We start from the raw sequence: 27,065 nt of genomic DNA on the forward strand, positions 1-27,065 counted from the left end.
CCATCTCACCAGACACCACCGTCTTTTTCTCGTGTCTCTCTCTCTCTATACTGCACTACCATCACTCACCGCGTGATCGTATAGCAAAGCAAGGCGCTGACAGCATCATTAAATGTCACTGTTTTGCTGCCAGGTTTTGTTCCCGTTCTATCCAACAACAGAGTTTGTTTCTCATAGCATCATTAAAAATCACATCACCCTAATTCAGCTGTGTTTTGTCGCATTCAGTCCGGGTAAATATGTTCAGGAGAGGGTAAGAAGAGGGAAGGATCAATTTAACTTCTTTACGAGAAGCAATTACCGGTGTGTGGTTTAGACACTTTGTCCAATAGTTCCACGATTAGATGCAGTTTACAAGGGAAAGCAATTCGAAGAAAGGGCTTTCTTCTATTTGCCTAACTTTACAACACGTGTTTTGATGGAAAAGGAAATGAAAATTAGCTATTAAAAGCATCGCCATTGTTTGTCCGTGTGACGTTGCCGAACTGCGCGCGCTCGACCCATCAGATCAGAAACAAATCGATGAAGCTCATGCGAAGGCTTTTTCCCCAGTCCAGCCTAGCCGCACTTTGATTGCTTTATTGGGCTAACTTTCCTGTGTCGCGTTGAAAAGAGACCCGTGGACAGTTGACTGACAGCGTAATGTTATACCACTTGGGAGGGGCCTTTTCTGATGGCACGGATGTAACACAAGCGACCAAAGCGCTTGGAAGTATCTGATATCCGCTAAATAAAGGACCACTTTTTTGGAGTTCAGCCATCAGCAAATGTAGCTATTCTTCTACTATTGGCACCGAACAAAGCCGACCAACCGGCTGACGTTGGAAAATAAACAAAGCACTAAAATGTATCCTCCTCTCGAGACACTATCGACCAGCCGGGCAGCATCGACATCATAAAATCTTGCCCCGGGACGCTCGATCGATATCGAATATCATCAAGATCATTGTCGCGTCAACATCATCGTCTCGTCATGCGACACTTAATGTCCCGAACGCGCTTGTTTTTATTTTCTGCCATCCCGATGGCGCCCAAATGTCTACGTGCACGGAGGACGTATTTGGCAAGGAGCGCGCTCATTGACAAGTAAGGTCGTAAAAAAAACAACCGTTCCGCCAGCACACGACGGGGATTCCATCAATGCTGTTTTTGTTGGGGCGGCATGAGTGTCCGTTAGTTAGCAGTGTACTCCTCCACTCCAGTTATTGCCCCCCCCCCCCCCCTTTGTTTCGATACATTTATCAACTGCAGCTCCCCGGGTGGGAGGGAACGGAACATAGACACAAACTCATCAAAACAACCGGATCTCCGATAACCCTGACCGACAAAATGCGCACACATCACACGGAGCGATATAAAGAGAGAGCAATGGGGAAGCCAGCGTGATGTAAATTGACACCGAAATAGGACAACCCCCGTTGAGTTCCTGGTCCAAATAAAACCCAACCCTTAGGCCCCCTTTAGTCCGTGTGCAGTTCTGCAACTGGGGGCACATCGATGCAATTTGCAATTTGGTACCGATACACCACCAATTCCAGTAATGACCGACGGTGGTGTGTATGCTCTGGTGGATTTGGTTGTTTTTTGGGAGTGGAGTTCTGAGTGTTGTGGAACTCAATTATTTCGGTCGTAATTCGACCAATCATGCACTAAAACCATATTGATTTTGGAAGAGTTTTTAACACGATTATGTATGGCATTCATTGTCCCCCTAATGGACCTAGGAGATTTGTTCAATGTAGACTAACCGTAAGCCTCCTCTTTTCTGCTCTCAATTTCAGAACATCAGCTAGAAGTACACGAGCAGCGAATTACCAACGTTCGAACATCCATTCAGCCTATAAGCCCTCTTCTCACAATGGCAAACGTACGGTGGACCATCAGCAGCACCGTGGTACTGTCCTGCCTGCTAGCTCTGCTCCCTGCCCACACGGAAGCGTCCACCAGCAGCGTGTTCAAGGCGCTGGTCATCGGTACCAACACGCAAGCCGTCACCTCCAGCACGCTGTCCTGGGAGAAGTTCAGCGAGGCCGAAACGCATCTCCAGTTCGCGGTGCGAACGTTCGAGCCCGAGCCACACTCACGGGAGACGTCTGAAAGTGAGCAGGTAAGTTTGGAAACAACAAAAAACGCGTCCAATCCAGCTACTAATTAATACCATACTATACAGCTTCATCCGTTGAGCTATGTGTGCCGGGTGGAAATCGAAGGCATCTTCACCGCCGGCCACACCGTGACGGAGGACACGGTGACGGTCTGCATCGTGGCGGCTCAGCTGTCCGAGGTCGAGCGGCACCATGCGTTCGAGGTCCTGATCAACATGGGCGGAGGAGGCAAGCTAAAGTGGCAACCGTGGAGTCGATATCATGCCGGTATCTTCGGCGGTGCCGTTAGCGCCGGAATGGGCAAGGTAAGCGCTAACGCGCCTAACAGTAGGCAACCCGCACAGCGCGGTGCTGAATTGTGTCGTTTTTTCTCGTTGCAGTTCTCCGACTACTACGTTGCCCGTACGCGTGCGAGACAGGGCGAGGGACACCATCATCACGCCGGACACGACGGCTATGTGGTGGGCAATTTCGACCCGAACGTGAAGCTGACCGGACGCATTAATGCACCGCTGCCCGGTTCCACCACGAGCACGGTAAGGATGAATGGTTTGTTTTGCCTGAAATGGAATGCAATTGGTTTTAATATTTCGCTCATTATCATCCTTTTCCAATAGGAACACGAGCACGGTGACATCTTGGTCGAAATCGAACCAGTTAAGTACGAGCTGCGCTCTATCAAGCAGAACAAGCTGCGAACGATCATCAAGAAGAACACGACCGTGCTTGGTAAGAGATAGGAGGGGACGTTGCCTATGCAGCTAAGGCAGGATGTGAAGACTAACCTTACTTACTGCCTCGCATTTTAGGTTCCACCATCCTGTCCAACACGGACGATCGGACGAGCCTGGCGGAAACGGTCATCACGTACGACTACATGAAGGAGATCTACTGGGGCAAGCACGAGGGCGTCGTGCAGGGTCTGTTCACCAAGGTGTACGATTCCCGCTCCCAGCAGACGTCCAACGTTACCTGGGGCATCAAGAGTGCCACTCGTCATGTGGAGGTAAGCGTTTGTGAAGAACTCTAGAGAATTTTGTGATTCTCTAAAACACTCCAATTTTTCTGTATTTTTTTTTAGACAAAGTCAGTCAACACGATGCTGGAACCGGGAACGGCCATCAACGTGACGCTGTTTGGCAACTACACCGAGATGGAGGCACCGTACACAGCCATGCTCAAGGCATACTACGACGACAACAGCGACCCTGTCAGCAGAAAGATAAACTCTATCGTAAGTGTTGTGTCACCCTGTGTGATGAGACGTCACCAATGACTAATTTCTTCCCCTTTTTCACACTTCAAGATGGTGAGCCGTGATATGGAGGACGTCAAGATGGAGTACAGCCCGGTGTACTGGATCGAGAATGGTACGCTGGTGCCGACGACGACCACCACCACGACGACGACCACCACGACGACCACCACGACGACCACGACCACCACCTCGACGACCGAGGCGACGACCAGCTTGCGCCCGGTACCGATCAACAGCACGCCCGTCGAGGGAGGCACCATGATCGACGAGGACGGTATGAGCAACGAGATCGGGCACGCGCCGTCCACCAGCCGCGATCTGGACGTGAGCCGGAGCAACGAAAAGCTGGAAGGATCGCTCGACAACATGTCCAGCCGCAGCCGGAGCCGGAGCCCGAACGGTGCCACCGGCAGCTTGAAGGCGGTGACCACGCTTAGCATATGGTTGGGAGCGGTCTCGCTTGTCCTGGCGTTGCGTCGCAACTAAACCCTCCCCTGCGGAACATGTTGTCCCACATCTCAAGCCAGGGACACAATTTCATCTCACCACCACCATCCCACCATCCCAAATACCCAAGTTCTTCTGTGCGCTGTATGGTGAGCTTCTCTTATTTCCCCCAACCTTTTCGCTGGAATTGGCTGGAAACTCCCCCAAAAAGCGGTTACATGGGATCGTTTCGCTAGAGCGGGGGGGGGAACTTGTTTTTATTTTATCAAACAAATTTATTTTAAGTCCTAGAAGGCCAAGACGCCATTAGTTGTTTAAGACATTATTGCTTGCGAGTGTGCGAGAGGAGCGGATCGCGACCAGCTTTCACGTGATTGTCGCATTATCATTATCAGCATCACGATCATCATCATTCACGTTACACGGAGAGAGAGAGAGAGAGAGTGCCGAAACATTTGGGAGCATTTTGTTACGTGGCGTGGCGTGGATTTTTGTTTCCAGCTTTTTTGGACGAAATTACGCTCGTATGCACTGTTTCTTAGGAATATTAAGGCTAGCAGAGAACGAGATCAAGCGAGAGGGAGAGAGAGAGAGCGAGCAAGAGGAGTGATACAGTGATAAGGAAGGAAAGCGGTAGTATGAGATGCAATTGTGTATGTGTGTGTATGTTTGTATGTGTGAGTAAAATGTAAGTCGTTACCCGTAAGTGCTTCTCCGTTCAGTTCTGTATATAGGCTTCTAGTTCTAGCTGCTGGGACACACCTTCTTCGCGGTTTAAGCTAAACGGAAACAAAGCTTCTAACTTGTCAGCAACATTGACCCCGCAATGCCTGCTCTTTTGGTTTGTCTTACCAAACCCAAGAGCTTTCCCTAAACCTTCCCGAATCAGCACTCGAAAACCGCCGACGAGATGAAATTGTGTATTAAGTTTTGCTTGAGTTCTGTGTATATAGCGCCTGTAGTAATATATATAGGCTGGCAGCTGCCTCCCCTTTGGGTTTTCCGAACAATTAAACCACCCGGGAAGCAATATGCCAGCTTCGTCGACATTATCGTTTGTTCTTGTTCAAACCCCTTCGAAGCAGCCTCCCCATTCATATCGTTTTATCGTGCGCTAAGCAGTGCGCCAAATGTGCGCAAACAAATAGAACCATTCGCATTCGCGCAAAAATGTGCAAAAATAATATGGAAACAGCAAACAACAATTGCCGGCAACAATTAACATTCCGTTACGATGGTTTTGCGGAAAATTAAAGAGAAAGAGAGAGAGAGAGAGAGAGAAAGAGAGAGAGATAGAGAGAGAGAGAGAGAGATAGAAGAGAAAAGGATGAAATAAAATAAGTTAGGAAAGTGGACGGTAAAGGTAAAGCTGCATTTTAAAGAAAGAGAAAAAAACGCATGTTGTGAAATGAAACAAAACGAAACACGAAGAAGAGTAAGTCAAACCGCCAGTCAGGGGACAGAAAGGCAAATGTGTAATTCTAAATGTATACAAAGCATAAATAATATTAAACACTCTATAACGTACACAACAACACACAAACACACACTTGCGCCGTATCGGAATAGTAGGGCACTTTACAGTAAAAAACAGGAAAGCCAATTAAGACAAAGATTTGTGCAAACGTGGATTGGTTTTGTTTCGTTGTCAGCCTTTTTTGTCCCCCCCCCCCCACCCCCCCCCACTCCCCTACTTTCAAATGGCACTTTGCAACATGCATCTCTTTGAGCAAAGAGAACTGGTTATTTATTGCGGTTAGCCTGATACAACTACACTTAAGATACGATTTATGTTTTTTTTTTTATTATTATTTTTATGTGTTTTAATAAAGTGCAAATTCATTCATCAACAATAAAACCTTTTTTGGTATTTTATTTTTATTTTTATTTTGTTTTGTGTTGCTTTTCAAACCAGTAGAAGAAACAAATGAAACACCTACACAAAGTAAACTTTACGACGAACCAAGTGACACACTTTTCTGCGATTTAAATGTCCGACTATTGCTTATTAAAACGCGAGTAAATGGTAACAATAAAAGAAAGAAAAGAACGAGAATAAAGAAACGACAAAACCCAAATAACAGGAAAATCAAACAAGCAACGGAATTGGAAAATGCAGAAAAGTACAAATTGTTCAAATAGTAAAGCGAAATAGATGAAATAATTGACAAAACAGAAAAACCCTCAGCAACACAGTTTTCCTTTGCAGCGATGCCGCTCTTTGGAGGAAACAGAAGAAGAAAAAAGCAACAGAAAATTGACTGATAAAATACTCCTCCAGTAGAACCATGATTGCCATGATAGTATAATACATAATTAAACAAAATCCTTGCTACTAATATAAACAAAAACAACTGACAATTGCCTTGCGTGTGTGTGATCGATATTGCCCCCCACTTCTTCTTCTACAAAACAGTGTACGTGTTAATGTACTGTGAATGTAAAACTATAAAAAAGAGGTAATTCTTGCCAATGAGAAGATAAAATTATAAATCAGAACAAAACAGCATAACAAAATTACAGCCGCTTGAAACAATAATGAAAAAAAACACACACAACAAAACAACAGAACAACAGCAAAACCCATGAAATCGCGAATTGTCAATCATGCCAACACATTTCGAGTAAAGGGTTTCATCCGGGAATGAGTATTAAAAGGAAAAAAAACTTGCAATTGAGACAAGAAAGCTAAGATGAAAGGTAAAACGTGTTTCCTGTTTAAGTTATAATTTTTTCACAACATTCCATTTAATGTGTCACACTAACCGAACGAAAACTCCAAACAGAGAGAAGAAAGCGAGAAAGAAAGAAAGAAAGAAAGAAAGAAAGAAACGAGAACAACAAATCATGTTGCCTTCGGTTGCTATGTTGCTTGCTGATAATTGTATTAAAAATGCTGCTTGTTATATGCTTTGCAATCGCTTGCGTGGTGCGCAAAGAAGGGCGGGCGATGTGTAAAAGCGTTGGTGTAGCTGGTAAGGTAAGGGGAATTAGAAGGGGACAGCAAAAATAGCCCTTAGTGAAGTAAGTTTAAATTGAAAAGAAAAAAAGTCAAATGAAGAATAGGCGCAGTGAAGGAGATGAAACGATTGAAAAAGAAAAGAAAAGAACGTGCAATTCAGATGTGGTGCTAGATTAGTGACGAACAATTAGACAGACAAAAACATGTGTCCGAAGATGAAAACAACCACTTAGCGACTAGTATCGCAAATAAAAGAAAAATCCATTTAATTTCGCTTCTGATTATCGGTTTGTGTTTGTAACACTGTATTGGCTCTGTAATATGGAGGAAACCCGGGGGAATTAAAGAGATAATAAAAGCGATAACCGAAAAGAATAAACATAATTAACAAATAACACTTAAACACGAGGCACAAAACGAAAAAGAACGTGAAACGATAGAAAGAAAAATACAAATGAACAAAAAAGAAACAAACAAAGAATAGACAATTTACCCAAAATCCTCGAAAACCTCCCATACAAAACTCCTACGTACGCGCACGTATTGCGAATGCAGACACTATTTTTATAATCGTATTAAAAAGCAAACGAAAATGGAAGAAACAATGCAAACACGATAAAAGATCAAAAAGCACTGTAACACACAACCAACAACTGCACAGAAGAACGGACAAAAAGTGGACAAAAGTGAATAATATAAAAAAAAAGGAAAACAGAGAGGGGGAAGAGCACAAGTTAAATAATACCAAATAGATGTAAAAAACAAAAGCAAACAAAAAGCAACCCCGACTTTGCGTACGAACCAGAATTGCAGAAGAACCAAGGCATGACTACATGTGGCAAAAAGGAATTATAAAAAGGTCGAAATAATAAAATCGTCGAAACAAAAACACACGATCGAACGAAGTCAAGAAGCTAAAACAGAAAGAAACAAATATAGATTTAAACTTTTAAAAAATTAAAAACACGTTTTTAAGGAAAATTTTATTTTAATTTTAGTACAATCAGCGGTACCGGCGAACTCGTTCGTTCCTGGGAACGTTCGCCGCGGCGCTCATTTTCACTCATTTCATAGCCCTCTAGATCAAAAATAAGAAAACCGTGTAGATTTTGTACTGGCCAACCTAGCGGTACAACCCTGTCCACTCATGAGCGACGAATGTTTCTCGTCGAACGAGTTCGTCGGTACGACTGAATAAAAACGTGTTTTATTTTTTTTTATTATTTGTATTTTTTTAGTATATCTTATCCAATTTCTTTTGAGATTTCGTTTCATAATTAGATTCATCCTACTAACACGGTTCACCAGATATTGAACCATGAGGTCACATTTATGGTTTTCTGAACAGGGTTACTTGGATCATTTCAAGTACATTGCCCCAAATCCAGCGTGGAGAGAGAAAGATACACAGCAATGGAGAAAGAAGACACGATTCACCCTAGCAACGCATAGAAACAGGGGAGAGTGCAATCTAGAGCGTAAGGTGCATTTGAGAGAGTTGATGCGAATAATGCTCGCTAATTACGGCGATGTGATGAGCAATTCATAGCCAAAGTAAGCGACTTCAATAAAAAACCAACAATAATAATGAAAATACGTATTCTTTCAGTTTTGCCATTGCACTTAATTTATACGTTTTTATTCCGCTTGTTTTTTACGAGCCAGCATCTTTCCGGAATGCTGCTGCTGTATACTGCCGTGTCGTATAGTATTAGAAAAAGAGGGGAGAATTATTGCACCCCCTGCCCCCTTCTTATCACTATCATCTAATGATTAAGCGCACCTAAACACGCAAGAAGAAGAAGAAGCGTACGTACGGTGAGAGGGTAAAGAACGGACGTCCAGTTTTAAATAACACTATACTCTTGTCCTGCCTTACACTCTGGTATTTTGCGCTTTGTTAACAACCTTAGTTAAATATTATAATGTGAAGTTGGTTATTTAATTATTTTCGCTTGTAAAATATAGCAACAACAGAAAAATACAGCGTCTCTTCCCTAATAAATGGCTGCAAAAGTGGCACGATAACGGTGCACCTTACCTCCCGCGGACCGGTTGTGGGGCATGATCGGTTATTTCTTATCCTGCAACGTATTTAAATAGCGCCCTACGACAAAAGTGGTAGCAGTGCGCCCACCCCCGCCGGGGCAGAACAACCTTAGCAAGACACAATAATTCCAATTCTACTTTAATTTCCTTTCCAAATTCCTCTCTCGCTTTCAAACGCGCAACAAACTCGATTCTTGTAAAGCTAATTCCTATCGTATTCCAATTTGCCAGTACAAAACGTTTCGCCTTTCTACCCTCCCCTGCCTGTACACATATACTACTAAAATCTAGTAAAGAAAAAAATAATCTGAGTTCAAAAAATAAACCTCTTCTCTCTTGATTCTTCGGTCCCCAAAAAAATGGCGACCGAATGGCACACTTCTCCCCCATCGCTCTCTTTCTCTCCCTCTTAGTCGATCGAACCTGTTACGCTAAGTACACTTACGCCATATTGCCACCGAGGTGTTTTCTTGTGCGATTTACCGAACACAACCGTTGGGCGTTGTTGGGTGGTTGGATCACCGCACCAGCACCTGCAATCAGGACTCGTTGGCGAGCATCCGATTCGAGGACGAGGCAGACGAACCACCGTCAAGTGATTCCACCGGCCCATTGCCACCGGTCCCCTCTACCGACTGATTCGGCGAACGTTCACTCGCTTGTGGTGTCGTTGCTGCTGCCGTTGCTTGTTCCCTTTCCGTCGATTCCGCACCCTTCCCACTGGCAGCGGCAGCAGCTATCGCCTCTTCCGGCGGTGCCACCAGCATCATGTTGACGGACACCAGCAGTGGAAAGGTGAGCTCCCGGTCGAACACCACCAGCTGCGTTTCCTCGTTCTTCTCGAGCGATATCGACAGGATCGGGGACGTTTGCTGGTGCTTGATCTGGCGCAGCTCGTTCAGCGAGGCAAGCGAAACGCGCACCAGAAACTGGCGCGCCACCCGCAAGCTTAGCAGCCGCTCGTTCTCCGTCCGATGGTGGCGGCGGATGCGCAGCGAGCGCGTGTCGGACGAGAGCAGCAGATCCAGCCCAAAGTGGAACCCGGTCCAGCGCCACTTGTGCAGCACGTTCTCGTTCAGTATGCGGCCGCACCGGATGCACGATTCGAGGAAGACGCGATCCTCGCAGACGATCGGTTTGTCCAGCGACTGGTCAATCGTTAGCACGTTCGTCCACTGCTGCATTAGCGGCTTGTGGAGCCATTCGATCGGAATGATGTTGTCCTGCCGCAGGACGCGAATGTCGACGTGATGGTTCAGGAGGTTGTGCAGTCGCAGCGCGCGGAAGACACGTTCGTACGGGACGCCCTCGGGGGTGGCCAGGAACGGTACGGAGCTGGTGCGTTCGGCAAAGTATCGCTCTTTCGGGTGTTCCACGCCGTCCGTTGTTGATTCGTCGGGGAAGAGTTTTAGCGCCATCCAGTAGCGGAGCAGCGTGTAGACGGTGAACTCGGTTTGGACCACGTACAGGTCGGCACTGGAGACGAGCTGTTCCATCAGTTCGAAGCTGATTAGCCGGAGCCATTTCGGGGCACGGTGATAGAAGCTGAGCAGATTCACCAGCAACCAGCCGAACGTGGACTGTTTGACCATCTTCACGCCGTACTCGCAGGCAGCTTCGTAGTAGAGGACTGCAGTCTGGAGGGAAAATGAGATAAAATTCATTTAGTACAGGGATTAGAAGCTTTGGAATGAGAAACCCTCCGAATTCTTACCTCCGCATTTGTCGTTTCCACCATCACCTCCGCACACCGATCGATCAGACTGTCCAGCTGAAACAGGGTGGCCGTTGCCAGCGTAGACACAATCACCTTCGGTTCCAGCACGACCTCATCCATGTACAGCGACCCAAACACCGAGTACAGCGATTCGATCGTTATTTTCGGATCAATAATCTCGATATGCACGTAGTCCTCGTCCGCCTCGCGCCACGACCCATTGAACATGCTCGCAAAGTACGGACTCTGGCTCAGGTACACCTTGTGCAGGTGCCACTGCTTCCCGAGCGCGTGCACCGTAATGTCCGAGTTGCGTTCCTCCTTAAACAGGGCCTGATAGATGTACTTTGCCGTGGAAACTAGCTTTTTACTGTGGGGGAAACAAGAGGTGAGGAAGATTTATTTACACCCTCCAGACTATGGATAGTGTTGCCCGCTGCCGTTACCGTTTCGGTGTTTGCAGTGATTTATCCAGCAGATCACTTCCATCACCACTCTCGTCTGCGCTTTCGTCTTCGCGCTTGCGTTTCCGGCCGCGCACCGATTGCGACACGCTGCCCAGCTTGTTCAGCACGTTGCCCATCGTTGTAGGGTCTCACGCGGGAATGGGCGTTGTCTTAATGGGGTTGAAGGTGAGCGGGGAGGGGGGGGGGTCGTTAATGGGATAAGCAAACTGTACCTGTGCTAGTAAAACTAAGCGCTCTATCCCTGTTTTGGAATGATCACTTCTATATCACTGTCTAGCGTTTCATCCGACGTTCCACCAGTGTGCACACTTCATTTCAAGCTGAGAACGCCGTTCTTCTCGTCACTCTAGGCATGTGTTAATTGCAGCGATTCACTCCTTTCGCCAGAGACTGAAAATGGAAAATGAAAGAAAGAAAAAGGTGTGAAAAATGGAAGCGAATAAGATGCACATTTGGTGAAGGTGTTTTGCATGTGTTAGGTATGTTGAAACCGTTTGAGCTGTATTATTTGCTACTAGATTGCTTTGGAAATGTTTTAAATAATTCTTTTAAATGTTTGCTACGATAAATTTTAACTTCAATAAACACTCATATTACTAATTTTCTTCTTTTCTTTGCGTAGAGCAATAGGAATTAAATTCGACCCAACTGGAATTAACTGGAGTGGATTCGACATTCTTCAGAGGGTCATTGGAAATTCCTATTGGATTTGCACAAAAAGTGTGTGTCATTTCTAGTTCAGTTCAGTTCCTGTACATTTCCTGTAAGAAAGAATAAAGAAAGTGTCCCTCAACATTGAATGGGGAATCGTTCCTTTTTGCAATATTCCATCACTATTTGTTGGGAGCAAAGCACAGATTTTACACGCTTATATTGTTAATTCTCATTTTCGTACACACAAAAGCACTTTTAGCATCGTCCATATTCCAGACAGTTGTTGCTTACTTCATCCATACATAAGCTTCTAAAATCATAAAAAATGCTCTTACATTTATCACATAACTAAGATGAAATACAATTCCTTTCTTTATACACAATTCCTTTCTCACGAAACAAAAAAACCGGTCAACCAGACATCCTGCAGTTTACGTCCACGAAAGACACCATACTTCCCGACGCACGCTACTGCTGCACTAATAAACCAACTCCTGTTTCTTCACTGGCGAGCGAGACAAACAAACAATACTGAAGTCATACCCGGACTGGTGATCACCGAACCGTGGCACCATTGATTTCCGTTCATAAAACCAACACAAAAAAACAAACCTCCCCGCGAAACAAGTGCTAAAAATAAGCCCCAAAATCCAACGTGGGACATGAAGCGACGATCAACTTCACATTGCTTGCACTTATTTTTTTCTGGAGACGTTTGGAACATTTCAAAACGAGTGTTGTCTCGTTGCCATGGCGTCACATGAAACTTCCCTCTTGCTCTCTTGGCACACAAGGCACACAGGGTACGTACGCGCAGAATGATATTAAACCTTCCCAAGATGGAACGTTTCCCCAAAAGTGTATTGGAATTCGTGAGGTTGCAAACAGCAAAAAAAAGCAGAAGAATTTGAAGTATTTGCAGGGAGAATTTTGCCTAGCGCAAAACCACAAAACAAAAAGGTAATCGATCGTTTTCCACATTCCCTAAGCATAGTGAATTTTAAATTCTAATAGATTGGGAATGATTTGGAGCTCGCTTGAACGTGTGTCGCATTATTCAACCGGACGATTATTAACATAATCAAACACACTCTTCTCTACCCACTTTGCCACTTTCTTCTTCCGCCAGCTGGTGATGTCATTATCCCGCACGACACTTTTTCGACCATGCCCGTGAAGTCACTTTTTTGTTCAAATATCCACCAACTGGCCGCGCAAGCAGCAACGACCAGCGAGAAAAAATTAACTCCTTCAACACACGAATTGCCACCCTTTATCCCAATGCCCACTTTGTTTGAATCGCCGTTCGGGCATGATGTCACCTGAGCGGTTCGTCTGTGTGAGCCTGGCCGCCCTCACTGTCCTGCAGGCTGGGGTTTTTTCAAGCTTCAAACCTTTAACTAATCCTCTTCTATGCAACTGCTTCGGAATGATTTGTAAGTAGTACTGCACCAACACTGCATCGGAGCCCATTGTAAACATTAGCGCCCTGCGTAAAACAAACAAAACTCTCCGCGCAAGACAATCTGTGACGTGCTGTGTGTTTGTGTGTGTGTGTGTGTGTGTGAGAGAGAGAAGGTAATCCCCCCCACTACCCCAAAAGCATAACCGAACAATGGGTTTAAAGCACGCGCGCACACAGCACAGCACACTACTAGCATACATTTATGCTGGGCCATCGTTCACGTGCGGTGACGACCTCGACCCAACTTTCAAATGGGAAAAGGAAGGGGGGTAGGGTTGTTCAAACCATTTTGGGATTCCACTGAGTAAAACGGGGTGGTGGTGGTGGTAAATGTCGTGGTGTGTTGTGGTTCTTTTTTGTAGAGAAACACGAACGTTTCCCTCCGCCTTATGCTCGATGAAGGCAGCAAAGATCAGCTGGGCAGTCCGGTTCAGGCGGTATGGCATTGCTGGGGCGATTTTAGACCCCAAAAAGCGACCACACTTATTGAGCAATGGAGCAAATCTCCGGTCGAACGTGATGAAAACGCTTCTCCAAAGAAAATAATATGCTACCCTCCGCCATCGAGAAGCATACGTATGGGGTGGCGGCCGCACGGGATGATCGTGTGATGTCATCGCGCTCGCGCGCACTGCTAGTGTGGGTGTGCAACCCAGCCACCAGCCAAAGCGCATATGTACGTTCATTGGAAAGGGTGTGGAGATGCGATTTTATTTACACATGGCACTATGGAGCGTTTAACCGACGCATGACGGCATCTCCACCGTACCCGGACGCAGCTCAGTCGGAGAATTGGGTGTACGCATTGGTATGAAAATTGACGCCACCCTGCGTAGCCTGCGAGCCAGCCTGCTCGGAGCGCGATTGGTTAAATAATACCAGCCCCAGGCGTCACAGGGCTGTGGACTACTGGACTACTGGAATTATTGCTTGCTGATCTACTCTCCCCCCAACGATGATTCACACAGCTGCTTTGTTGTAATTCTCAGTCGTAATTTCGCAGCAATGTTGGAGCGCTAAAATGGCAACGGAATCACATTACATGGCGGGGGGACGCACCTGGAAATGGATCGATTAAAGTAGGCAGCAGAGCGGTTTGATAGCAGTCTGGTTGGGAAGGGAAGGATGCATTTTTAGAATCTAGACGTTGCTAGGGGTAACAACAACGCGTTGGGGCATAAATTTTGGAGTGACGATTAAAAATAGAACGACTGTTTGGAAGCGGAAAAACAGTTTGCATCGCATTGACACGGGTTGTAACTGGGTGCAGTTCGCTTCTGTTTCAAGCTGAATGTGATTTATGATCATTTACAGAACGATATAGCTCTGTTTGTTCTGTGTTCACGCAATCCATCCCCTTCAGCTCTTCATTTGGTGGACTTTTCACCTATTTGGCAGGGAATGCTGCCTCTCCCCTATTGAGCAGTGCAACGTGCCGCGCGCCAAGGTTTGTGTCACCCTCGTTTGCAATGAACTTATTCTATAACCATCTTTTACATCCTATCGCACGAAGGTTTCCTCCCGAACCTTATCTGTCGGCTGAATGTCACACAGCTGGTGTGTGCGTTACTTACTGTGGGGCGTCCGCCGGAACGACGATAGCAACCACAGATCATGCGATCGTGTTCCAATGGTCAATCTACGGGTCAAACGCACACAAACACCAATGCACTGGGGTTGAGAAAATAATGTTTCACGGCTATTTTTCACGAAACACGATGCCCGAGCACGGGCTTTCCCTATGCTTTGCTAAATTCACACAGATCCACAACCAGATGCGTGTATCATCTGTTTGTACTTCCACTATTTCCGCCGTTCTAATAATAACGCGTGATGATGGCCCGTCGGAGGAGCGCGATTTCCTTTCACTTTCCCATGCCTGGGACACTGGCCTGCACTCACTAAAACGAACACAAAGTTTTTGTTGAATTACAATATTTTAAACAATTTTTTAAACTATTCACTCGGGGGAGGTTAGTTGCATAAAAAGCGCAGCAACAAAAGAGCGACGGGAAAAAAGGGCTATTGATTGGTTCGCGAGAAGTTCTGCACTTTGCGAGCGCTTTGTGACATCACTTTTGTTTACCTTTTCGCGGGGAAGCATAGACGAGAGTTTTGGGTGACGGAAATTACGTCGTAGTTTTCCACTATTCACCCCCTACTACCACCACACCACACGCTTTTCTAATTCTGTTTCGCACGGGAAAAAGCGCTCGCACCGAGGACGTCCACTGCTCGCTATGCCAGGGGAAAGAATAACAAAACAAAACCAAACACACGATTGCGACAGTTGGTGCGCAACTGGACATGATCCGTTGACGTTTAAAATGTGACATTTCAACGGGTTTTTTTAGACGAAAATAGAAGCGTTTTCTTGTGAATAATTCTATTTTCTTAAGCTTTTTCTTCAATTACAAGGGTAATTTATGGTCTGTTGATGACGAATTGATGTACTGTGGATTAATCAGAGGGTATTTGAATATTTCCATTTAAATGCATGTTTTTGAAAACGTTTCCGATTGTTTCGTTTATAACAAGGTGGCGAGGTGTCCGGCCTCGTATTGCGTTGGCAAATTTCAAACCAAACTTTCCAACTTTACTCTATTTTCTCATTTGTTGGTTGTACATTTCATTGTATTTCATATAATATACTGTGTTCTGCTCGGTGTTTTGAATGCCGATATCGGAAAAGTTTTTCTAATTCGTTTTAGCATCTATTAACGGTTGCCCTTGGTTTAAGGATAAATTTTGAAATCCGAATGAAGCCACAAGCGCCAAAGCCATTTCAAATAACGAATGATACCCTAAAAATAAACAAACAAGAACATCTGATCGATTCTTACAGAGCTGAAATATAAAAACATGTATTATGCATTTACAAACTACTACTTTCTCACAATTCTATTGCCCCTTTTGGCAGCACAAACACACACACTGGAGAGAATAGATTTTCCTTTTTCCAAGTAGATAACACGAATTTATTAGGTATCCAAAACGAGCCTGTGCTTTCTTCTCCGACCGTTCACACCACGAAACCGATGAATGTTGTTCCGGTTCCGAATCAGTTTACATGGCTGTCCAGCGGGGCAGGAGCAGATGGACACGATCTGGATTGGATGGATGGATAACCCCTCGGCCGGGTGCGTGTGTGTGGACTTTTCTTCTTCGATTCTTCCTCAAAAAAGCACACCATCACATACACATGTACACACACACTACACAACTCGAAGTGCATCGCTGCCCCATCTCGCCACACACTGCACCACCAACACCGCCACCAGCCGCTTGCAAAAAACGGCCGGAAATGACACACCCGCACGCAGAAGATACATCCCCGCTGCGATAAACTCGTACTCTCTGACTTCTTTACTTCCGCCCACCGCCCGGTTCCATCGGAGTCTTCCCCTCTGTGCACAGTAGGTTGTTGCCTTAGAAACGGAGCTTCTGGAAGAACCACTTGTTCTTGCCGGTCTTGTGTCGCTCCTCGAACTTGCAGCGGATCTGGTTGCGGGCCTTCTTCCGCTTGGCCGGATCTTTCATGTCAGCCACGCTGTATTTGCTGTCCAGGTTCACATCTGGCACGCTGTAGCGCGTCGGCATCAGATGGTTGTAGTTCAGCATCTGGGAAGAGAAAGAGCGGGGGAGAGATGATAAGACCGGGTGTCATTAAAGACCAACAGCAGCACGCCGCCGCCGTCGCCACCACCACCACCACCATCGGGTGTATCGTGTTGTGTTCCCTTACCTTGATGAAGGGCTTGATCTTGCAACGCTTGTGGATGCGATCCTTGCTCATGTTTCGCGTCACACGTCGCGGGTAGCGATCGATGCCGGCAACGAGGGCCTGGCCGAACTGCTTGTCCGACGTACCGTCATCGAACGTCTTCATGATGATAGCCTTGCGACCGGCGTACCGTCCACCGAGGACGAGTACCACCTTACCAGATTTCATAATCTTACCCATTTTGGCCTGCCGAAGCGGGGGAAGAACAATGACAATGTGGTTATTAATAAAACAATTCGCTAAATCCAAACACCGCTTTCTGCGCGCCGAAAATCGAGTGAGCAAAAGGAAGCGAAACGGGAACACGCGTTTGCCGACGACACGAGTGCAACCACCACAAACAACCCCCAACAACACACGCACCACACCACCAGCAGCAGCCGCACACCCGAGGGCACACACCGCATTTTCGTCTTGGCACGGTTTCACGCACAATTTCGACAAAAGTTGCTCTTTTCTTCATCGGTGTCGGTGGGCACATGTCGCCGCTTCCATTTGCGCTTCATTTTCACTCGATTTTCCGGCACTTTGATGCGGTTTTGTACGCCTATTTTACCTACTTAGTGAAATGTGTTTCACTGGCACTGATGGCCGACCGGAAAAAGAACCCGAAAGAGACGGCACACGCTGACGTTTGCTTTTCGCCGGTTTCGCCCGGAAATTACAAACTCGCCTACCGGGTGCGCTGTCAGCCCGTTTGACAGCTGTGCTGCGGCGAAGTTGTAGCACAGTTTGCGAAGAGGACATTTGAAATGGTCGTTACAAACTGTGCCTTTATAGGTTTTTGTATTTTGTACTGCTGGAATGATACATTATGTAATTTCTGACTATCAAATCGTATTAACGGAATATTGTTGCAAGCAGAAAATGTCGCGACCGAGTGACTGACCAAGAGTTGGGTGCTAAACAAAATGTCACCAAGCATGTGATGGTCCCATCAACTGTTTGATTCTCGCCTCTGATCATCACAGCAGAGCTCGTGACGCTGACATTATTTTGTTTCAGCCGGAATTTGTCATGACTATGTCAGTCAGAGGCAGAACTGAACACAATATAAAAAAAAATGTCATGACATAGTGACTGACCAAGCGATAGTCACAAAAATGTCACGAAGCATGCACTGATCACACCAATCGTTTTGCGTATCACCTCTACTTATCACAAATGAGTACGTCGCGCTGACATGGATATTGTTTCAGTCAGATTTTTTTATGTCATTGACAGTGACATTTTGCAGCACTGGCGTTGAGTCATCGATAGACGGTCCATGGGGGTTGCGCGACACCTTGTGATATTGAATTGTATTTCAATCATTTATTTGCCTTCTTATTCTTACAAAATTCATACATTTATTTCTATTGTTAATTAATGAAAATCACTCAAATTTACACCAAAACCTAGAAAGGTTATTTCACTATAAACGGTTCCTATAATATTGCCGTTGCCGTTAACATTAATTAACACACTGAAAAGGACACTGATTGCTGCTACTGCTGCTGCTGCTGCTGCTACCACTTCCAAACGTATTAAAGCGCAACGTTCGAATAATCCGGCTCGTTTTCACCCCGCACGTACACCGGCCCATGCTTGGCCATGTACTTCTTGATGAACTCGCGCGCCTTCGTCTTAACGGAGTCCGTCACCTCCAGCTCGTGCACGGTATTGTCGCAGTGTTTCAGCTCCTTCAGCATGACGAAATGCGTTAACTGAAAGAAATAGGAAAGCCAAACGAAATTTTCAAAACATCCTTCACCGAGCATCAGCATCCAAGTTTCCTTACCTTCCGAGCGAGATGCTTGAAATCGTCCGTATTGGTAATGCGGCCGAGCGGGCAGCTATCCTTCCGATAGCCGCTCAAATGCTGCACGATCACGCCCGCTATGTCGACGCGGAACTTTTCCTTAATTTTCTTCGCCTCCTCGCTGTTCAGATCGCCCTTGCTTGATTTCTTGCGCTTAGCAAGCTTCGCCGTTGCCATGGCTGAGCTTCCACCGCCGTCTGCTGCACTCTGCTGTGCTGGAGCAGCCGCAGGCCCACCAGTTCCACTTCCTCCAGCAACGGCCGCACCACCACCACCACCACCACTCTCACCCGTCATTTCTTCGGCCGTTTTACGCTTCTTGCCCAACCGTTGCTGCACCTTCTTCCACTCCTCGTACGGGGAGATCTTTTTCTTCTTGTTCAGTATATCCAGCTCGTCCACGATGCACTTATCCTCCACGATCTTGTGCGACACGACCAGATCATCGTCCATGAGGGACGCATCGCCGGTACCACCGACACCAACACCGCCCATGCCGCCACTACCTGCCCCATCCGTGGCGGTGGCATTCGCCGCAAGCGACGGCTTATCCAGCAGCGGACCGCCGAACGGATTGTCGGCCAGCGTCTTGGAGAACATGCTGCGGGCGCGCAACCGCTTCGCTTCCTCCTTGCGCTTGCGCAGCTTCTCCTTCGTCTCCTTGTACCGCTTCATCTCCATCTGGCCGTACTGCTTGTCCTCCTCGGTGCGGGGCTGCAGGGACGAGATTGAAGAAAGTAAACATTAATCTGTTGCGCGTCGGACCGATCACACTGATCACTTACACTTATAATGCGTGCCTGCACCAACTTCAGGCTGTGCTTGCGTTTGCGCCGCGGAAGCAGCTGCTGCAGAGTGGCCTCATCCACTGCCGCCGTGCTCGCGTTGGCCGACTCGCCAAAGATTTCCTCCAGCGTTAGCATCTGCGGTGAACCCGATTCGCCCGATTCGCGCTTCACCGGTGCCTTCGACATGTCGTCATTCATGTCGTCCGGTTTGGCCAGCACGTCATCTGCGTGTGTTTGGGGGGAAAAAACGAAATCAAAATTAGCATATGTGTCCTCCTAAACCCCCCCTCGGATTTCCCATTCCCCTTACCCAAATTAAAGCTCGACTGCTGTTTGCGCTTCTTCTTCAGCAGCTGCTCGAACTGCGCCGCCAGCTCCTCCTCGCTCGTGTCGCACGTATCGGTCGTGCTCGAGTCGGAGCTGAGCGAAATGTCCTCGTCGTCGGCCACCACCGCCGCCCGGCTGGCGCCCGGCTTCCTCGGCGGCTCCCACTGCGGGATGCGCTCCTTCACGTGGTAGTAGTACAGCCGGCCACGCTCGTCAATCGCGAAGCGCCAGTACGGCGGCAGCTTCATCGCCGGCAGCTCGTAATCGTCCGGATTGGTCGACATCGGTGGCGGTTGAATTTTGAAGTACGCGTGGCTCGGTGGCGTCGGCAGCAAGCGATCGTCCTCCGAGAAGTATTCGCCCGTCGCCGGGTTCATGCGCACCGGAATGTCCATCGGGGCGGTGAGATGCGGGTTCAGCCCGAACCGCAGGCACGCGTTCTCGTGCATCAGCCACATCTCCTTCTTGCGCCGTTCGGCCTCCTCGTGGGCGACCTTCATCTCGAACAGGTGGCGCCGCTGCTGCTTGGAAAGGTTGTCCTGCTTCAGCGGCGCATACCCACCGACACCGGCCAGCCCGCCGGGCGGCGGTCGCTTCAGCTTTCCGCCCAGCCCGCCCCCGTACGGTGCGTCGCGATCGTCCAGCGAACGGCGCCGCTTGGGCTCACCGCTTCCGCGCACGAAACCACGACCGTCGCCCCAGCCACGGCCGTCCCGATGCCGGTGGTGCTGCTGCTTTTCCTCCTTCTCGTCGTCGTTTTCCAACCCGATCGCCTGGTAGCGCATGTCCGCCTCCCGCTCGTGCTCCTTCATCTGCTCGATGCGCTCCTTCTTCGGGATGCGGAACACCTCCTTCAGGTTCATCCAGCTGATGAGCAGCTTGCAGGACAGGATGCGTATCTGCGTGCCGAGCCGCTGCTCCTCCGGTGCGTTCTCGTCCTCCGGCTCGGGGATCTGAATGTCTGACGGTAGCACGCTTGCGGTGAGCGAATCCGTTGAGAGTGTTGTCGTTGCTGTCGCCGCCGCAGCTCCTGCTGCTGCGGCTGCTGCTGCCGCTGCTGCCTTCTCCTTGTTTTCCACCTCCTTACTGTCGCACGTGCTGATGATCTCTTTCAGCTTGCCCAGGTCGGCCAGCTTGAGCAGTGCCGGCATGTTCTTCAGCACCTCCATGCTGCCCAGCCCGAGCAGGTCCTTCTTGGCCGCTGCCTGTTGCCGCTCCGTTGCCGGCTGGCTGCTGCTATCACTGCCCGCCCCATTGCTATCGCTCGGCGAGCTGGTGCGCGACGACACTTCCTTTTCCGCTTTCTCACCAACCGCTGCTGGCGCAGGAGGCGGCAGCTGTGGTTGTGGCTCTTCCTTCGGCACAGCGGTCGGACCCGGGACGACTTCCTTCTGTTGTTTGCCCTTCTCCACCCGGGCCCACTTTTCCACCGTGTGCAGTATTTTGCTGTCCTTTAGCATCGTTTTGTTCGAGATTGGCAGTCGGTCGAGCGTGTCCAGGATTTGGATGCGGAACTTGAGGTCCTCGATCGATTCGGTCGACTCGCAGATCCATCCGTACAGCAGCCGCAGTCCGTGGTAGTCGAGGAAGAGGCGGCGGCACGGAAGCTCCCCACTCTGCAGCAGGGTCAGCAGTCGGCTGCGTGATTTGATGTCCTTCGCGCGCACCATCAGCCGGGACAGTTTGAGTGTGTGCGCTTGGTTTTTGAGCCCGGTCTTGAGCAGATTGTTGATCTCTTCGTCCAGGTCGGGATCTTCGTGAATTTCCAGTCGTCGCTGCTTGCGCCCCGTTGTGCGCTTCTTGCGCGTTTTCTTTACCTTCGTCGGTGCAACTGGCGCGGCATCCGATTTGCCACCTTCCGGCCGATCGCCAGCCCCTGCGGCCGTTGCCGCCGCCGCCAATGCAGCACCCTTCGCCGCTTTACCAACGTCCAGTTGGGCCGATTGCTGCACCGAGGCCGCCGTCTCCACCAGATCAACCTTCTCACCACCTTCCTCCTCCTCCTCACTCTCCTCCTCCTCGCCTTCCTCTCCCTCCTCCTCGTCCTCTTCATCCTCATCTTCCTCCTCAAACTCGGAATCCCGGCCCTCGCCCGTCGGTTTCGCGCCGATCCACCCGCGGCAGCTTTCCGCCTCGCAGTAGCACTTCTGCGCCTTCCGCCCGTACCGCTGGAACTGGTAGTCGAACGTAATTTCCTCCCCCGGCAGTATGTACTTCGTGCTGAAAAACCCAATCCGCAGCTCCCCGTTCACCGTCCACTTTTGCGTTTCCGCGTTCGGGTCGCACGAGTGGTTGATGAAGCGCGAAATGTTGCCCTTGGTCGTCGCGTCGATAATGCCATCGCTCCGCAGTGCCATGAAGTAGTAGTGCTTGTTCTTTTCCCGCGAGTACGCCTCCGCCCGCTCGTCGAACTGCGCACTGTTCAGCACCTCGCCCACGTACTCCATGATGAACTCGCCCGGCGCGATCGCGCTGCTCGCCTGTATGCCGAAGCCCTTCTTCTCCGTCCGGAACACCTGACAGTGGGCGTACTCCTGCCGCTGGAACCGCCGGTTCGTGCACCGATCACCGACCGTACAGCGCGAGCCACACTCGATCATGAGCAGCCGATTCAGGCAGTCCTCCCCGCACCCGTGCTCACCACGCTCAATTTCCTCGTGCGTCAGGAAGCAATCGCACGTCATCTTCTTCGCCTCCCTGCTCACGATCCGGTCGCTGTGGTAGATGTTCTCGCGGATCGTTTCGAACCGGCTCAGCTTTTCCTCCATGTCGCGCAGATACTCCTCCGACAGCTCCACGTTCGCGCTATCGCCCTCGTTAGCGATGACGGGCCAGGCGGGGCCGCTTACACCCGCCGCGCCCTGCAGATGGCCGCCCGACTGCATTGCCATCTCGCTCGCCGAATAGCCGCCCGCCAGCGCTTCCGCAGTGCCGTAGGCATCGCCCACCGCGCCGGACGATTTTTTCATCAGTTTGTCCCTATCGCGCACCAGCCCGTGGCCGCTGGTCCGCTGCTTCTGCGAGCTGATCGTCTTGATGCGGGTCGAACGGCGAATGACGCCATCGTCGATGTAGCTCTCCACCAACCGTACCATATCGACGCGCTGCGAGTCACGATCCTCATCGCGTACTTCCTCCACCGACGGAACGGATGAAGGAGGGACAACCGTCACGCTGCCACCGCCGCCGCTGCTTGCCGGATCCGGTTCATCGCAGGACATTAGATCGTACGGTGTGCTGGCACCGCTCCGCACCCCGGAATCATCCTCGGACGGGAAGCCACTGCTGCATCGGGACGGGGCGGAAAGACCCTCACTGTCTGAGAGGCCGGCCACCGAATCGGAACGTAGCGTTTCCGCGTCACTAAACGCTTCTTCCTCCTTCAGCTCGGCAAGCTGTTGCGTCTCCGGTTTGGGTTCCATCGGAGGGACAGCATCAAGCGTGGCTGGAGGTTCCTCTTTCACGGGGAGTTGCGTTGGCAACTCGGCAACCTTTGTTTGGACAACCTCAGAGACGTGGATCTCCTCCGCCTTTGGAGTGACTTGGAGTGTTTCCGGAGGTTGTTGGGGTGGAGGTGGTGGTGTCGGCAGCTCCGCCTCAACGCACTCCTCCATTTTGTACATCTTGAGCGACGCTTTCGTTACGATCCTCGGCGCTTCGGGGGACGCTTTGAACGGCTCCGCGGGTTCCTGCTCAACCGGCGGACATTCCGGAACATTCCTCGTCTCAACCGGCTGTTCCTCGATCTTCTTCTGAGGGCTCTCCGTAACGAGCGGCTTCTCCGCCGGTTTTTCCTCCACCGCTTCAACGCCGCTCTTCGCTTTGGACGAATCTCGCTTGGAGTCCTTCGTTTTGGACGATTTCTTCACTATCGAACGATCGCGATTCGTTTCCTCCTGAAGAAAGCTGCCGCCCGCACTGACGCTCTTCCGACCGGTGGGTTCCTTTTCCCCACCCTCGCCACGATCGCGCTGTTGCTTCTCCTCTTCCTTTTCTTTGGGGCGGCTGGAGCGATGGCCGCTTGTGTCCAGCCGACGTGCGGTCGCTCCCTCATGCGAGGACGATGATTTCGAGCTCTTGTGCTTACTGCTGCCGCTGCTGCTGCTATGCCGACTGTGTTCCTTCGTCCGGTGGGAGGAGGACGATGAAGAGGAATCATCCCGGTCCTTCGTTTCCGCTCGGCGGCGCGATTCATCGTGCGGTGCTTTCGTGCGCGATATTGGCTGCAGCTCCAGCGCTTTCATCTCCGACTCGAAACACTTTTTCGGCTTATCCGGACGGGGTGGAATTGACGACGGACGTTTCTTGCTACTGGAAGGGATGGAGCTTTCCGCGGTGGCGATCTTTTCTTTCGCTTCACCCGCAGTACCAACGTCGGACGACCGTTTATCCGCTTCCTTTCCCTTTCTTATCTTATCCTTCTCATCGCTTGCCGTCGTCCCTAATGGCACGTGTTGATCACGCTCCGTGCCAGCTGACGACATGCGATCTAAACTAAGCTTCCGATCGTCTTTCACACGCACTGCCCCATCACTAACCGCGCGTTTCTCGTGCCGTTCATCACCCATGGGCCGATCTTTCGACTGTGTTCGCTTGCGCATCTCCTCCTCCAATCGTTTCCGCTCCTTTTTACGCTGCTCCCCCCGCGAGCGATCCTCGTCGGGGGTGGACTTTTCCGACGCACGGTACTTGTCCCGGCTCGATGGCGATTCTTTGGGCGGTCGCTCTTTGCTGGATCCTTTGCGTGAGCCGCCCGAATCGGTCAGCTTCGTGTCCTGGTCTCGCTTTTCTTTTCTCGGCGGTGTTTCGACGATTTGCTTCGGCGGGGGTGCAGGATCCTCCCGATCGGGCTTTTCTGTCTCGACGGAAGCGTTCTGTTCGGGTGGTGTAATTTCTGGTTCTTTTGGGAGATTTGTTTGTTCGGTTGCTTTGTTCGTGGCAGTGTCTGACGGAGTGTCCTTTTGTGTTGGTTCATCGTGGGGCAGTTCTTCAGGCAGATCAGGTTTATTTTCTGGAATTGGTTCAACGGGAGCTGGTTGTTCTTCGACACAAACCTCAACCGTAGCTGTTTCTACCTCACACACTGGTTCAACAGGCGTTTCCACTACCATTGATGTCGGTTCCGTTTCTGTTGGTTGTTCTGTAGAATCCATTTTGTCTGGAATTTCCTCCTCTTCCTTCGGAGCAATTTCAGCTTGAACTTCAGGTTCAGTTGCAACTTCTTCAGGCTGTTCCACCTTCTCCTCCACTATTTCTTCCATCATTGCGCTCTCGGGTACTGTCTCTTCCACGTGTTCTACCGCAACTTCCACGACTTCAGCAGACTCTTCCGATGGTTGCGCTACAGATTCCTCTTCCTTCTCACGCTCTCCTTCCACCGAATCGTTCACCATTTCCTCACCACCCTCCATCACACCTCTGGCTGCTCCTCTTCCCCTTCCTCCACGACCACCGCGGCTTCCACGGCCACCGCGACTGCCCCGTCCGCCACGCGATCCACGCCCACCGCGGCTACCACGACCACCTCGACTGCCCCGGCCGGATGTCGGCCGCTCCTCCGGCGCATCGATAATGATCTCATCGGCCTGCAGCACTATCACATCCTCATCGTCAACGACCGGTTCGGGCGCAACCACTTCCGCCTCGACGGACGTGCTCGGTTCCAGCGCCGCATTTACATTGGCGGGCGTTTTGTACGACCGTCTAATAAACGTAGACCCGGCCGGCCGTTCCGGTGTACTGCCCACCGCGGCCACCTTTGGCTTTCTACCCCTCGTCCCGCCGCCCATGATGGGTGGACCACTCTCCACCAGCTCCTGGGAGCTCGAGCTGTGTATGCTGTCATCGTCCCCGAACACCGCTCCATCGATCCGGAGGGAAATCAGCGAATTGTTTCGCTCTTCCGGCCGGGGCAGCTGTATCGTTTCGTCGCACGGATCGACCCCCGCAATGTCCAGGATGCTGGGGGCGACCGGTTTCTTCTTTCTACCCCGCTTTGCCCCGGTCGATCCGCCACGTACCGCCGCCGTGCTGCTGGGTGGTGGTGCCTCCTTCGTGGGCGTTTCGTACACCGCTGCCGGGAGCGAAGTTCGCTGCTGTTTGCTCGTGCCGGGCTGCAACATGCCACTGCCGATCGTGCCCGCCACCCGCCGAGGCGATTTGCCGCTAGAGTACGTGCGCACCGGCTGCTGGGCAAAGAAATACGTCGATAAATCGGATGATGTGCTTGCGGCGTGCGGAACCCAGCCGGACGAGTACGTTACCTGATTCATCGGCAGCGGTGCGTCCACGACAAAGTCGCGGAACTTGTTCGTCGCCTTTACCTGCCGTTTGGACTTGCGCGTGCCGGCCCCACTGTCCGCCACCTCCGGCTCATCCTCGATGTACACCACCGTTGTTTCCCCGTCCACCAGCAGCGTCCCGTCCGCCGGCTCGTTTCCCACCAGCGTTTCCTCCGTCACGACGATCGTTTTACCGTCGATCGTTTGACAGTCCATCAGCTGCACCTCCTCCGCCAGCTCCTCCTCCTGCTGCACCACAACCGAGTCGTCGCCGGGAGTGCCCTCGAGCGATTTGCTCGTTTCATCGTCCAATATTTCTATCATCTCCACCATCTCACCATCGGCGTACGGTGTTTCCTCTACCGGCGGCGGAGAATTGACACCCAGCGATGATGCACCCCTGCCGCGACCACCCCGTCCTCGTCCAGCACCCCGACCAGCGCCTCGACCCCGCTTACGGCCACGTCCAACGCTGGCCACCAGCATTTCCTGTACCGGCGTGACCGAGGCCGACCGTCCCCCGCTGTCGCTGCTGCGGCTGCGACTGTCGGACGATTCGTCCGCCAGCTCCGTCACTCTTCCGCCGGCCGACATCTTGGTTCCCGTGCCGCGCTTACGTCCCATCGCTGTGGATTGTTGGGCGTCGGGCTGGCCCTACGTTTGATTGTTTTGCTAAAAAGGGCGTTAATCTACACACCAACGAGAGAAGCTTACACGCGAAAAGACCAGTGGCACGGTCTCGTCCTACGACATGATTATTTAATCTTGGCACTTGGAACTGCGATATGCGCTCGACCTCTTTTGCCGCTTCTTGGAGCTTCTTCTTCTTCTTCTTCTTTCTAATGTTTGAAGGGTCCTCGAGATAATTAGAAAAAAACGTAAACACAACAAACAACCCTTCAAAAGTGCTGAATACGAACCGGCTCGTTGACAGCTGTCAAAGTCGCTTTGCGAGACAGG

General features: G+C 50.1%; 4 protein-coding genes across 10 annotated transcripts in view; 1 reads left to right on the forward strand and 3 right to left on the reverse strand.

Annotated features, from left to right (window-relative positions):
- The window catches only part of LOC1280951 (protein unzipped), a 61,329-nt gene extending 55,661 nt beyond the window's left edge, over window positions 1-5,668 (forward strand). For both annotated transcript variants that reach the window (XM_061655257.1, XM_320824.5), the window contains 7 exons: window positions 1,782-2,107; window positions 2,171-2,410; window positions 2,486-2,641; window positions 2,723-2,834; window positions 2,915-3,111; window positions 3,187-3,339; window positions 3,412-5,668. In XM_061655257.1, the coding sequence (XP_061511241.1) occupies window positions 1,859-2,107; window positions 2,171-2,410; window positions 2,486-2,641; window positions 2,723-2,834; window positions 2,915-3,111; window positions 3,187-3,339; window positions 3,412-3,849 (1,545 nt within the window). In that variant the 5' untranslated portion in view covers window positions 1,782-1,858 and the 3' untranslated portion in view covers window positions 3,850-5,668. The remainder of the gene's footprint in view (window positions 1-1,781; window positions 2,108-2,170; window positions 2,411-2,485; window positions 2,642-2,722; window positions 2,835-2,914; window positions 3,112-3,186; window positions 3,340-3,411) is intronic.
- Window positions 5,669-8,375: 2,707 nt separating this feature from the next.
- On the reverse strand, window positions 8,376-15,947 carry LOC1280950 (protein germ cell-less). 4 transcript variants are annotated; one of them, XM_061655256.1, is made up of 5 exons: window positions 15,211-15,390; window positions 14,699-15,025; window positions 10,985-11,395; window positions 10,536-10,908; window positions 8,376-10,458 (listed from the first exon to the last, which is right to left on the reverse strand). In XM_061655256.1, the coding sequence occupies exons 3-5, from the start codon at window positions 11,119-11,121 to the stop codon at window positions 9,361-9,363; spliced, it is 1,608 nt and encodes a 535-aa protein (XP_061511240.1). In that variant the 5' UTR covers window positions 11,122-11,395; window positions 14,699-15,025; window positions 15,211-15,390; the 3' UTR covers window positions 8,376-9,360. The 4 variants fall into 4 exon arrangements, with proteins under 4 accessions (XP_061511240.1, XP_061511236.1, XP_061511237.1 ...); XM_061655252.1 differs by having other exon boundaries at window positions 14,699-15,947; XM_061655253.1 differs by lacking the exon at window positions 14,699-15,025 and having other exon boundaries at window positions 15,211-15,422.
- Window positions 15,948-16,072: 125 nt separating this feature from the next.
- Window positions 16,073-17,585, reverse strand: LOC3291409 (large ribosomal subunit protein eL27). Of its 2 annotated transcripts, none has more exons than XM_061655265.1 (3): window positions 17,469-17,585; window positions 16,870-17,094; window positions 16,073-16,745 (listed from the first exon to the last, which is right to left on the reverse strand). In XM_061655265.1, exons 2-3 carry the CDS (start codon window positions 17,086-17,088, stop codon window positions 16,554-16,556), a joined length of 411 nt encoding a protein of 136 aa, XP_061511249.1. In that variant the 5' UTR covers window positions 17,089-17,094; window positions 17,469-17,585; the 3' UTR covers window positions 16,073-16,553. The 2 variants fall into 2 exon arrangements, with proteins under 2 accessions (XP_061511249.1, XP_061511248.1); XM_061655264.1 differs by having other exon boundaries at window positions 17,465-17,568.
- Window positions 17,586-18,234: 649 nt separating this feature from the next.
- On the reverse strand, window positions 18,235-27,007 carry LOC4577900 (probable histone-lysine N-methyltransferase CG1716). Of its 2 annotated transcripts, none has more exons than XM_061655267.1 (5): window positions 26,088-27,007; window positions 19,808-26,009; window positions 19,495-19,721; window positions 18,689-19,423; window positions 18,235-18,614 (listed from the first exon to the last, which is right to left on the reverse strand). In XM_061655267.1, the coding sequence occupies exons 1-5, from the start codon at window positions 26,727-26,729 to the stop codon at window positions 18,435-18,437; spliced, it is 7,986 nt and encodes a 2,661-aa protein (XP_061511251.1). In that variant the 5' UTR covers window positions 26,730-27,007; the 3' UTR covers window positions 18,235-18,434. The 2 variants fall into 2 exon arrangements, with proteins under 2 accessions (XP_061511251.1, XP_061511250.1); XM_061655266.1 differs by having other exon boundaries at window positions 19,808-26,012; window positions 26,088-26,947.
- Between the last annotated feature and the right edge of the window lie 58 nt (window positions 27,008-27,065).

The sequence above is a fragment of the Anopheles gambiae genome, chromosome 3 (genome assembly GCF_943734735.2).
Source record: "Anopheles gambiae chromosome 3, idAnoGambNW_F1_1, whole genome shotgun sequence".
Lineage (NCBI taxonomy): Eukaryota > Metazoa > Arthropoda > Insecta > Diptera > Culicidae > Anopheles > Anopheles gambiae.

Excerpts from the sequence above, each read along its gene's own strand:
- LOC4577900 (XM_061655266.1), bottom strand. The coding sequence starts at position 26,729 with ATGGGACGTAAGCGCGGCACGGGAACCAAGATGTCGGCCGGCGGAAGA. Across the intron at positions 19,722-19,807 it reads GCAGTCGAGCTTTAATTTGG|ATGACGTGCTGGCCAAACCG; the intron begins GTAAGGGGAATG and ends AAACACACGCAG. Across the intron at positions 18,615-18,688 it reads TCAAGCATCTCGCTCGGAAG|TTAACGCATTTCGTCATGCT; the intron begins GTAAGGAAACTT and ends TATTTCTTTCAG.
- LOC3291409 (XM_061655265.1), bottom strand. The coding sequence starts at position 17,088 with ATGGGTAAGATTATGAAATCTGGTAAGGTGGTACTCGTCCTCGGTGGA. Across the intron at positions 16,746-16,869 it reads AGATCAAGCCCTTCATCAAG|ATGCTGAACTACAACCATCT; the intron begins GTAAGGGAACAC and ends TTCTCTTCCCAG.
- LOC1280950 (XM_061655252.1), bottom strand. The coding sequence starts at position 11,121 with ATGGGCAACGTGCTGAACAAGCTGGGCAGCGTGTCGCAATCGGTGCGC. Across the intron at positions 10,909-10,984 it reads TCACTGCAAACACCGAAACG|TAAAAAGCTAGTTTCCACGG; the intron begins GTAACGGCAGCG and ends TTTCCCCCACAG. Across the intron at positions 10,459-10,535 it reads TGGAAACGACAAATGCGGAG|ACTGCAGTCCTCTACTACGA; the intron begins GTAAGAATTCGG and ends TTTTCCCTCCAG.